Genomic DNA, 13,107 nt, shown 5'->3' on the forward strand with positions numbered 1-13,107 from the left:
AGTCCAGTTGGGCAGAGCAGGGAAGAGGTAGAACAAGGGAGAGAGAGTTCAGAGGAAGACCCAGGCCCACCCCCTCTTTATCCTAGGGCATGCATGGGAGGAACCGAGAAGAGAGCAAGGTGGGTTGCGTGGCTTATGGGGGAGGAAAGGGCCCTGATTCCGTTCATTAGCCACAGCTGGAAAGAAAGTTGCATGCTGAGTACTGCAGCTGCTTGGAGCAAACGTGAGTTTAACTTGTGTTGACTTTGGTTATCTATGTTCCTGGCATCCTCCCAAATGTGTTGAGTTATTGCCATGCCTTCACGTCTGGAATTCCTTCTCTTGCCCTGCCAGACTAATTACCTCATCTTGCCTTGATTGGTCTTATAGCTACAGTTTTTGTTGACCACGTTTTGGATTTGATTCTCTGCAGCCAAAGGCTGTTCCTGGGAGAGTTTTTCTCCAGCAAGAAGGTAACCTGGACATTGGGGGCAAAGTTGGAGCTATTAAAGGGAGTCCTACTGATTATCTGACTGTGTTGCCTTTGTGCCACACCTCTTTGGGTCATCACACAGTCATTTACTGATGTTTCGAAGTTAGAACAGCACTGAAAAAAAAGTGATTTATGTGCATTTTTCACACTTACGGCCGTTGCAGCATCCCCCATGGTCACAAGATCAAAATTTGGATGCTTGACAACTGGTTCATAGTTATGACGGTTGCAGTGTCCTAGGGGCAGCTGACCCCCCCTTTTGCGACCTTCTGACAAAGTCAATGGGGAAGATTAAAATTCACTTAACAACCGTGTTACTAATTTAGCCTATTCACTGGTGTGATGCACTTCACAACTGTGGCAAGAAAGATCGTAAAATAGGGCAAAATTCACTAAGCCACTGTCTCACTTAGCAACGTAAATTTTGGGCTCAATTGTCATAATAAGTCAAGGACTGCCTATATATTTCATTGGTGTTGATCTGATCAATCGGACTTGCCCGCACTTGTGGAAATTCTCTGGATGATTTTGCAACAATTGCTATCTCTTAGTGCATCCTACTCTTCAGGATTTTAATAGGGGGGGAAAAACAGACGAGGAAGTGCTATGTACATTGTTTTGGTTTTGGTGTTTGTTTCTGCAGAGAAAGTTGACTACAAATCTAAAAAAAAAAAATACATCTATCTATATAAAAGCGAAATATCACTCACACATCATCACAAAATCTCCAGAACCGTAAAGCCTACAAACTTGAAATTTGGCATGTATGTTCCTTTTGGCTTCTAGGTGCTCACTAAGAAAGGATTTTTCGAAATGACCACCAGAGCATTAGTATTTCTTATATTATTATTAACACGCTCTGATGCTAAGGAGTTCTACTCCCCCTCCCCACCTGAAAATAAATCTCTTCCAAATGCAAAACACAAAACAGAGGAGAGGAATTTCAGTTTCAGTTTTAGTTTCACAGCACCAAGCAGCTTTAGTACAGAACAGTTGAGCTAAGCCATGCCCAGGCTCCTTGCTGTCTCCTTTTTGCTCACACAGCAAATACTGCTTGTTTCCAAACAGCTCTCAACTCTCTCACACACTGACAGGATGCTAGCCAGATGAATACAGATGGATGCTGGTAGGCAGAGGCAGATTTTCCCCCCCCTTATTTTCCTCCCCAAAAACTAAGCCCGACCACATAGTTTTATAGTGAAGTACGGGTATCGAGCTAGTAAGTAATAAATGAAGTCCTTGGTGCTCTCTGAGCTTAGTGGTTTGATTGCAGACATTTCATTACCCAGCTAGGGAACATCATCAGTATGAATGAATATGAGGTTTCCTATTTATTTATATACAGTAGCTTCCTCTTCCATTGTTGGTGGAGGTGTCATGCCCGTGGTGGAGACTGACTCTAAGGGAGAGGAGGAACAGCTGACAGGGAGTGGAAGTGTGGCTCTGGAGGTTGTGGAGAAGCTGGGGAAGGGCAGAGGCCGGCTGGGCAGTCAGAGGAGGACCCAGACCCATCCCCTCTCCATCCTAGGGCACGCAGGGAAGAGAGGATAAAGAAGAGACATGGTCTACTGGGGAGGAGAGGGCCTTGATCCTCTTCATGGGCTGCAGCTGTGACAACTGGATAAGAGGATGGACATGTGTACTGGCGAGTGCTGGAAACAAAGCGTGGAAATATCTCTAATTTATGGTTCCTCTCTGAGTGTGGCGTTCTTCCCAGTGTGTGTTCTGTTATCTGTGGACGTCCTCCAGCCCTTATCTTGCCTGGTTTGTGTTGTTTTTTACTCTTTATAATTTAAAGGGCATTTCCTCCTTCTTGTAACTGCTTGTGTGGGAGTTTTTTGTCTCCAGTCAAAGATATTTGGAGCTTGGAAGCAAAGTGAAGGAATAAAAGGGGCTTCACCTGTTTTTTTGTGACTGTGTTTATTTTGTATCCCACCCTGGGTCATCACAGGAGGTATGGTGTTCTCCTTGATCATTTCTTGGTGGTTTTCTGCTTAATCGTTTGTCTGGTCTTAATCCCTGCTTATCTGGGTGTTGGTTTGTTGCTGGAAGGGATACACTTTGGTCTTTATGTTTCTTAGTTCTGATTGTCTCTTTCAAATGGTGTGTAAATGTGGTTTATTTCTATATATTTACTGATGGCTAATTTGTCTGAAGGCCAAGCTTCAAGAATTCCCTGGCAGTTTTCGACTTGGCTTGGATACTCACTTTCCCAGGAGCAGCAAGATGGACCCCCATCCACCCCAGCAGTCGACAATTTAACATTTCTCTATTGTTTTCTTAATTGGAGCTTTGGAGAGAGACCATTTCCACCGAGAAAACAGCGCCCAGAAAGAGGTCCTGCTTTTCTCACACAACATCTGCTTTTTAGAAAGGAATACATGTTGTTTGCCAAATGCCTGTTTTATCCAGCCAGGCAACATCTGTGAAGTACAAGGCCTCTTCCCTAGCTGAACTGTTCCCGGGTGGAGATTTGCTCAGAACAACGATCGACATCTGCCATCAAAATGATGCAAATAACTAAAAAAAAGAAAAATCCTTAACATCTTTCCTTTTATAGTGCATATGTGACCAATAAGAGGAGGTTGCTATCTGATTCAACACGATTGGTGGGGTGCCTTCCTAAGTGGACCCACGGTTGCCAATATGATTAGGCGCTTCGGACTCGTATTTTAAACCTACAATTTCTATGACCCATAAAGATACAACTGCTTTTCTCTCATTATTATGTGCCCTCTCAGTATAATAGAAACCAGAAGCAGATAAATTATGCATGGAGGACCCGTTCCTGCAGCAGGGAGTGAAAATGAAATCGCAAAGCGATTTCCCCCCAAATAATACTTTACAAGGCATGGCCTTTTTCAAAGCGCTTCTCAGCACTGAAGCGAAGTTACCTTCCCCTGATTCCATCTTAATTTTCTTCTGCCCTTCTAGTCAAAGGTATTATTTGCATTATTCAAACTGTGCTACTACATGTATGCTTTTTAAAGGAATAACCAGCCTTCTCGGTGCTGCCTTTAAGCTAATTGTATTTGGCCAGAAATTTTTAAAAGTAGAAGTATTATCTGCTCACTCAGATCATCTCTGTGGTTCTTACGCTGTATTAATTCATTGTGTGGATAATTACACAAAGGTAAAGATTTCCCCTGCCCAGCTATGTCTGACTCTACGGAGCGCTACTCATTTCCGTTTCCTAGCCAAGGGAGCCAGCATTGCCCGAAAGTGCTTCCGTGATCAGGTGGCCAGCAGGACTACACACCAAGGCACAAGGAATGCCGTTATCTTCCCAGCAAAGTGGTACCTATTTATCTACTCGCATTTGCATGCTTTCGAAGTGCTAGGTTGGCAGGAGTTGAGGCAAGTAATGGGAGCTCACCCTGTCAGGCAGTGCTCAGTTCTTAAACACAGACCTTCAGTTTTCCAGATGACAAGCTCCACACCTTTTAATTGCTGAGCCATCGCGGCCCTCCTTGTAGTTCCTACACTGTATGAATTCATTGTGTGATAATTGGTGGATAACCGCAAACATTTTTCAAATAATAGCAATTCAATGTCCAGGTATTTTCTTAAGAATACATCTGTTTGTCATTGTTTCATCTGATTTTTTTTTCTTCATTTCCCAACCTAGTCTAACAACCATTGATTTTCTGGTGGTCTCCTATCCTGACAGTAACCAACTCTAACCATGATTACCATTTCTGGAATAGCTGAAGTAGGCTAATGTTGTTGTAACTAATGTTGAAGTGTTGCCAGAGATTTTATCATGCAGTAATATTCTGGACACGACTAACTTGCATTTTCCATAGTGTTAATTTCAAAGCAAAGATGATAGATAGCCTTGAGTTGATCCACCGTCCTATCAACCCACCAGCTTCTATTTTCTTCCCTTTTGAACTTAATATTCCTTTTATAGATATTAAAATATCCATCTTTAAAAAAAAAAATTCTGAAAGGAGCCAAGAAGAAAAAGAAAAAGACCAGAAAGTCAAAACTCATTTGTAGCACTTAACAAAGAATTGAGTTTTGGGGGAGGAGGTTGCCAAACTCTAAACCCGTAAAAATACCATGTCACATTAATGGATATCTTTATTTTTTAACTTCACCCTGACTAGAAAACTAGTCTTTATTACAGAAGAAGAACTATGACAGTAAGAAATAGCGTTATTAACCTGTATGTCCATTCACCTTCACTGCTGAGATGTACACAACTGTAATGATCATTACTATGTCAATATAAAAGTAATTTTCTCTCCCTGGGCATTCTGTCTTCCTGTCCACTTATTGGGAAACTGACCAGCATTTGCTAATAGAGCCAAACAAAGTTCTAAAGTGCAAAGGGACTGCAAAATGATGCTGCCCATATATTAGTTTTTGCCTTGAGAATCCCGCTGCTAGTTTATATGTACAACACAAGCAATTCAGGATTTTATCCTGTGTTCGCCTCCAATAATATTGCTAACTCAAAGCATATTGAGGGAGGGAGGGGAGAGGAGACAAACGGAGGGAGGAATGCAAGGGAAGGGAGGAAAGGAGAGACAAAGGGAAGGAGGAAAGGAGGGAAGGAAAGGGGAGGAGAGGAGGGGAGAGACAAAGGGAAGGAGGAAAGCAAGGGAAGCAAGGAGAGGAGATAAAGGAAAGGGAAGAGGGGAGGGGAAAGGAGGAGAGTTACAGTAATTTCAGCATGAAAACAGTTGCACGAGACAAAAAAAACGCTATGAATTGCTAGCGGGAAAATAAACCTACGATGTAACAGAACCAAGAAGAAACCTGGTATAATCAAAGGAAGAAATTATAAATTGTCTCAGACATTTGATCTGGGGTGTTAGGTCATCCCTCTTACGTGGTTGGTTAGTTAATTGCCGTTTCATATTGACTGAAAGTTGGAATAATCTATTTTGACCTTTGGCCCATGGTGTATTGATCGACTAGGGTTCCATTTTTTTTTTTAGAACAACAACAAAAAGAGAGTTATTTTCTTTTCTGCTTTTAGCTTCTTGTCAGACACTCAGTAGCAAGAAAGGAAGCAGCATACATTGCTTAAATAAACACATAAAAAATAAAACTTCCCCAACGGCTTACCTTGGTAACGTGCTCAGTGGAACAGTGATCTGATTTCTCCTTCTCCTGATGTTCATATACCTCAGATCTGTCAGTCCCATCTGAAACCACTATCTAGAAAAGAAGAACGAGTGTTCACCAAACAGTCTTCCCAACAACCAGATTCACTGTTCCTAAAAAAAAAAAAAAATCAATATTCCATTTTAATCCAAAACTCATAATAGTATACCAGAGTTGGAAGGGACCTTGGAAGTCTTCTAATCCAACCCCTCTTCATGCAGGAAAACCTATACTATTCTGGATAAATGCTTGCCCAATCTCTTCTGTACCCTATGGCTATCATTAAGTGTGGAATCTTATGATTCTTGACTCTTGACAAATGTATCTTTTCTTTTATGTACAGTGAGAGCCTATGCACCAAGACAAATTCCTTGTGTATCCAATCACATTTGGCCAATAAAGAATTCTATTCTATTCTAAAAAAAAACCTCCAGTCTTGGAGTGTAGAAAATCAGAACCTACCCATCCTAGAAGAATGAAATATTTTGGGAAATATATTTTAAAAAGGCACAATATTACTGTATTTTTTGCACTATAAGACACACTCCCCCTCCCCCCAAAAAGTGGGTCTTATAGAGCGAATGTTGCCGAAGCCACGCCCATCTGCCAGCCCCCACCCTTCGGCCATTTTCTGCCTCCGTGTGCCCTGTTTTCAGCCTCTGCGCACTCCTTTTTGGGGGCTCCACGCATTCTGTCTTTGGCCCATTCCAAGCAGCGGCAATTGCCACAGCCGCTGACTGCCACCGATTGCTGTTGCCATCCACCACCGCCAAATGGCAGTGATGGTGATCCCCGCTGCCTGGAACGGACCAAAAATGGGACGAGGGAAAGCCATAAATGGGGTGCACAGAGGCCAAAAATGGCGTGCACTGAGGCGGCAATGGGTGGCGGCAATCCCCACAGCCTGGAACAGCTGATTGGCGGTATTCCAGGAGGATGATCCAACCACCAACCAGCTGCTCGTGCTAAATCAGGCTGTACTGAGGCTGACCAGGCTGTTTGCTGTTTGCTGCAAGGGGACAAATTGCTGGGAGGCAGAGGCAGATTTTTTTTTTCTTGTTTTCCTCCCCAGGCTAGGTGCGTCTTATGGTCTGGAGCATCTTATAGTGCAAAAAATATGCTATATTTCCCCAAAGGGAAAAATGGATAAACATGTTTTTTTAAAGGCAGGAACTAACCCCAGTCTCCCTGCTCCCAAGCAGAAACTGAGGAGGCAGCTTTTAGAAATGCAGATTTGGTAATCCATTCAAGACAGGATGCTTTGAAATTCCCTGCAGCTAAGACTGAACTAAGTCGGAACTAAGGCAGAAGGTTAGGATTAGCACTCATTCAAGATCCAACACAGGATGAAAGCCACTAAGCCACAATAGGAATTGCCCAACACCCTTTCAGAACACAAGCCCCTTCATTACATCATCCCAGAGCAGTTCAAACTTCACCTGGGAGTTCAGATAATAAGCCAGAGGCTGACCAGATTACCTCAGACAAGGACCTAGGTTCTGCATTTCCTCTTTTGCCTATAGAGCCAGCTGTGACCCCTATATAACCTGACAACAGCCAATAGAATACATGTTCTTGCACAGGAACAGGAAGCTCAAGCTCAAAGAAGCTATAGCTCAAATAAGCTATAACACCCCCCACATACACAAACACTCTCAACTCCATTTTGTCAGCTGCACCAGAACCCATGTGGTTCTGCTTCATCAATAAACCACCTTTCCAATCAGCCTCCATGTTTCCAGTGTCTTTCTCCCAGCTTGGAACTGAACCAGATGGATATTTCTTCCCACAGGAGCATGCACAACTTCTGGTGGCAAGTCATTCCACTGCTTAATTGTTGTCATTGTCAGGAAAGTTCTCCTTAGTTCTAAGTTGCTTCTCTCCTGGATTAGTTTCCATCCATTGCTTGCTCTGTAGAATATTCCTTTCCCCTCTTTCAACCAATACCCATCTTGCATAAATACATAATCCAAACTGTTTATTCAACACATTGCCAGAAACAACCACAATATGGCATTTCCTGGGAATAATTCCATTTACAACACCGCCTGTGGTATAACAACCATCCTTAGAAAACAGTTGTCCTTGTTTTGAAAATGCATTGGATGGGCTTTTGAATAGTAAACCAGCATATTAAATCAAATCAAATTTTTATTATGGCCATAAAGCCTGCAATCAGACACAGAATGAAACAAATAAATATGAATATATAAACTAAAAGAATATATGTGCACTAAAAGATAGGAAATCAATATAATTCTACAGTTGCAAAAAAAAAGTGGTTGAAACATATAGAGGAACAGAACTGAATGACCGCCAAGGATATGTCTCAATATGATTTGATTTTATTCGATTCAATATGAGAAATATGTTTTATTTCCTAAGAAACTATGTCAGGTAAATCTCTGCACTGGCATTGGTGCTATTTTTTTAAAAATTTATTTACAGGTACTCCTTGGCTTACGATGACAATTGAGTCCAAAATTTCTATTTCTAAGCGAAACATTTGTTAGGTGAATTTTGTCCCATTTTATGACCTTTCTTGCCATGGTTGTTAAGTGAATCACTGCAATTGTTAAATTAGTAACACGGTTGTTAAGTGAGTCTGGCTTCCCCGTTGACTTTACTTATCAGAAGGACGCAAAAGGGAATCACGTGTCCCAGGGATTCTGCAATTTTTATTAATATGAGTCAGACCCAGCTCTCTGTAGAAGTCATGGAAGGGAGGGAGGGAGGGAGGGAGGGAGGGAGGGAGGGAGGGAGGGAGGAAGGAAGGAAGGAAGGAAGGAAGGAAGGAAGGAAGGAAGGAAGGAAGGAAGGAAGGAAGGAAGGAAGAAAGAAAGAAGGAAAGAAAGAAAGAAAGAAAGAAAGAAAGAAAGAAAGAAAGAAAGAAAGAAAGAAAGAAAGAAAGAAAGAAAGAAAGAAAGAAAGAAAGAAAGAAAGAAAGAAAGAAAGAAAGGGAAGCAGGGAGGAAGGAAAGAAAGAAGGAAGGAAGAAAAGGAGGGAAGGGAGGGAGGGAGGGAGGATGGATGGAAGGAAGGAAAGAAGGAAAGAAGGAGGGAGGGTGGAAGTGAAGAAGGGAAGAAGGAGGGAAGAAAGGGAGAGAGGGAGGGAGGGAGGGAAGGAGAAAGGAAGGAAGGACGGAAGGAAAGAAGGAGGGAGGGAGGGAAGAAGGGAGGGAGGGAGGAAGGGAGGGAGGGAACTCACAGCAATATAGAGGAATTCAGTTACAGTGACAATGGGGCCAGGCCGACCTGGGGAGATATCTATGTGGTTCCTAACAGGCAACGGTGATCTAATGGCACATAATGGACACAACCTGGAGAAGGTCCATCTATGTGGTCACTATGAGTTGAAATTGACTTGAATGAAAATAACAATCACCGGGTTCTCCATTGACTTTGCTTGTCAGAAGGTCGCAAAAGTTAATCATGTGACCACGTCAGTTGAGAAAGTCCAGAAATATTTCACAAGAAGAGTTCTCCACTCCTCTACTCGTTGCAGAATACCTTATGCCACCAGACTCGAAATTCTAGACCTAGAAAACCTAGAACTACGCCACCTTCGGTCTGATCTAAGCATAGTATATAAAATCATACATTGCAATGACTTACCTGTCAATGAATACTTCAGCTTCAACCATAATAACACAAGAGCACACAATAGATACAAACTCAAGGTTAACCGCACCAAACTTGATTGCAGGAAATACGACTTCAGCAACAGAGTGGTCAATGTCTGGAATACTCTACTTGACTCTGTGGTTTCTTCCCCAAACCCCAAAAACTTTAACCTTAGACTGTCTACTATTGACCTCACCCCTTTCCTAAGAGGTCTGTAGGGGGCATGCATAAGCGCACCAACGTGCCTACTGTCCCTGTCCTATTGTTTCTTTTATTTTTCTTATATGTATCCATGTATTCATAGCTATGTTTTTTACTTATACCTACAGTATTATCTTGTAAGCAATTGACAAACCAAATAAAATAAAAATAAATAAAAGCCTGGTGGGATTTGAACTGCCAAACTCTAGGTAGCTGGCTGCAAAAGTAGCTTGCAGTACTGCACTCTAACCACTGTGCCACAGAGGGTCCTCCTATTAATTCTATTACTGTATGTCCTGAAGGGTTGTGTCCTGTTCTGAATCCCATCACCCTGAAGCTGAAGGTCTTTTGTTTTGTAGATAGGCTGGCTTCCTCATACTTAAAGGGCATAAAATATCTGCTGGGGGGGGCGGGCTATTAAGAAAGAGAGAGTCTGCTTCCCGCCTTTAAAAAAACATGTTTCTCCATTTCTCATTTAGGGAAATACAATATTCTGCCTTTTTAAATATTCTTCAAAATATTAGAGCAACAAAGATGATTAGGGGACTAGAAGCTAAAACATCTGAAGAATGGTTGCAGGAACTGGGTATGTCTAGTTTAATGAAAAGAAGGACTAGGGGAGACATGTTAGCAGTGTTCTGACATCTCAGGGGCTGCCACAAAGAACAGGGAGTCAAGCTATTCTCCAAAGCACTTGAAGGCAGGACAAGAAGCAATGGATGGAAACTAATCAAGGAAAGATCCAATCTGGAACTAAGGAGAAATTTCCTGACAGTTAGAACAATTAATCAGTGGAACAACTTGCCTCCAGAAGTTGTGAATGTTCCAACACTGGACGTTTTTAAAAAGATGTTGGATAACCATTTGTCTGAAGTGGTGTAGGGTTTCCTGCCTAAGCAGGGGGTTGGACTAGAAGACCTCCAAGGTCCCTTCCAACTGTGTTATTGTATTGTATTGTGTTGTGTTGTGTTGTGTTGTGTTGTGTTGTGTTGTGTTCTGTTCTGTTCTATTCTATTCTATTCTATTCTATTCTATTCTATTCTATTCTATTCTATTCTATTCTATTTCATTCTTCTGGTAGGGCAAGGGCTTCCCACAAAAAAGTACCAGAAATGAATAAGAAAAGTGCAAATAACTGAGAAATTATGGTAAAGCAACTATAGTAGAGCAATATTCTCACTGATTTCATTATATGCGCTTTGAGTAAGCAGAAGGTAGAATTTTCCTTATCAAAGCAATCGATGTATCCAGTAATGTCCACATTACTGCATAAGAAGCTACAATCTTCCCATGGACTGTTTGAAGTGTTCTGTAATGAACCAGCCTCTTCTGATTGCAATGGATGAATCAAGCAACGAAGAAATAAATGGAACTGTCAGGGCCAAGATGGAACTAAAGAGAAATATTGAACTTTTGATAGATATTCTGAAGTCTCTTTGCGTGAACTTGAACAGCCTGCAGAGAATAATAAATATTATCTTTTGGATGTGGCTCAATTGTAGATAGAACCTAAGTGTAGCTCTGAATGCGGAGATTGACAATTTCACTCTAAGCCCTAAGAAAATTAATTGAATAAGTGCTATCTCCATTTTCTTGCCAATGCTATTAAGATACAGTCAATCCTTAACCACGGAGGAAAGAACCTGGCCATGTTATGGTCATCCAAGCATCATAATATCAACTGTAATCAATGGACAATGGACAATTCATTCAAGAAATGCATGTACTAAATAAAGGTAGGCCTTGTCTTACAACCGCAGTTGGGACAGAATTTCCATTGCTATGCAATGCAGGTGAAACCGGTCCTGGTTAGGCACAAAGGATCAGGCCCACATCTGTAGGTCCAATTAAACCGATTTATTGCTACTCGTCCTATGCACAGGAATATTCTCAACTAGAACCTGCCATGAATTAGATATCTATGGAGATTCTCGTTCATCCAGGTTGTCCCAAAGGTGCTTTTTCCAAGAGGCAACTTGACTGTCTAGTTTTTATTTGAAGATGTTTCGCTCCTCATCCAAGAAGCTTCTTCAGCTCTGACTGGAGGGTGGGGAAATGGAAGGATTGATACTCCTTGCAGACGGCTGGTCATTTGCATCCTTTGAGAGGGTCGTTGAGGCCCCTTGGAGGTTTGTCTCCATCATCAGGGTCATCTGAGTAATGCAAATGGGTGTGGAGCCTTCTTGGAACTGTTGAAAGGACTGTGTTGTAGACTGGAGATAGATGATGTTGTATCCCCCCTCCCCCTCTGTTGAGGGAGGGCTGTTCAATTTTTGTCATAGATAACCCCTCTTTTAAACCAGAGGTCTTCTCTGTCCAAAATCTGGACTTTGTTGTCTTCAAAAGAGTGGCCTGTATCTTTTAAATGCAGATGGACTGCTGAATTTAATCCTGATGGCTTTGTTCTCCTATGTTGTGCCATGCCTTTATGAAGTGGTTTTTTTGTTTTCCCAATGTACAGATCTGCACACGGCTCACTGCATTGTACTGCATATACCACATTGCTCAGTTTGTGTTTTATCCTTGGGGTGGACAAGTTTCTGCTTTAGTGTCTTCTTGGGTTTGAAGTGTGCACCTATGTTGTGTTGGTTGGAGATCCTCCTGAGCTTTTCTTATATGCCTGCAACCTGCGGAATGACAACGTTGCTTCGTTTATAGTTCTCTTTGTTATCTGTTATGGAGGAGCTTCTGTAGAGTCTTCTTTGAGATTTGATGAAGGCCCACTTGGGATAGTCACACACGTTCTGAGGGCTTCATACTTTTCATTCTTTTTTTTTCCTCGTCTTTGCTGGTGCTGGAAGTTAAAACCCACCCCTCTCCTAGGAAAATGAAATATTTTAGGATATACTAAAAAGACAGAATATTTTCCCCAAAAAGAAAAGTAGAAACTCAGCGGCCAATGTAACTTCGAACCATCAATAAATAAATGATCCTGTCAACTGTCCCATTGGCATATGCAGAAAAAGAAATTTCTGGGACATAATTTTACCAAGGGTAGAATTTTACTGATAGATAGATCCATATAGGCACAAAAGAAGCAAAGCCAATTCTAAAGGTTCCCACATAAAGCAGCATAGGTAAATTCCCCTTTTCCCCTTTAGGCCACCCACTGTCTATTGTCCACCAATCCAGGGGTGGGATTCAAATTTCTTAACAACTGGTTCTGTGGGTGTGGCCTAATTTGTGGGTGTGGCTTGGTAGTCATGCGACTGGCGAGGTGTGGCTTGCTGACTGGGCGTGGGTTGGTGGTCATGTGACTGGCTGGGCATGGCTTGTATGTAAATATTATAAATATTGATGTAAATATTGATTTTTTTTTAATAAAAAAAGAGCAACCTTTACCCAAAATCAGGCAAAGCAGGCAGGCAGATTGAGTTTCTCACAGAATCACAGCTTCACTTAGAGATCTATTTATCTGCCATCGGCTACCTGAGTCTGCATTGAAAAATAGAACCTTCGGTCCTAAGGAAGGTTCAGCTCTGCTTTTAGATTAGCTAGAAAGCAAGAAATGCAATGATTTCCTGCTTTCTGGCTAATCTAAATCTCCTGGCACAGCAGAACGGCTAATGGTCGGGGCGGGGAAGGAAAAATGGCAACTTAGCAGGCAAGATTGATGGCGTGCATGCCAGGTAAGGAGTGAGGGGGTGGGGCCAGCCAGTGGCGCGATTTGCCGGTTCTCTGGCAGGTAGCATC

At 42.1% G+C, this 13,107-nt stretch overlaps 1 protein-coding gene across 13 annotated transcripts in view; it reads right to left on the reverse strand.

Moving 5' to 3' along the window:
- DLG2 (discs large MAGUK scaffold protein 2) overlaps nt 1-13,107 on the reverse strand; it is a 1,023,659-nt gene that overhangs the window by 884,611 nt on the left and 125,941 nt on the right. For all 13 annotated transcript variants that reach the window (XR_015749696.1, XM_087966067.1, XM_087966065.1 and 10 more), the window contains exon 5: nt 5,552-5,644. Coding sequence is in view for 12 of the 13 variants with exons in the window: in XM_087966067.1 (XP_087822193.1) it covers nt 5,552-5,644 (93 nt within the window). In the remaining variant the exon portion in view is untranslated. The remainder of the gene's footprint in view (nt 1-5,551; nt 5,645-13,107) is intronic.

The sequence above is a fragment of the Notechis scutatus genome, chromosome 5 (assembly GCF_049901735.1).
Source record: "Notechis scutatus isolate UNSWTSFEM ecotype Mainland chromosome 5, rNotScu1.2, whole genome shotgun sequence".
Taxonomy (NCBI): Eukaryota; Metazoa; Chordata; class Lepidosauria; order Squamata; family Elapidae; genus Notechis; species Notechis scutatus.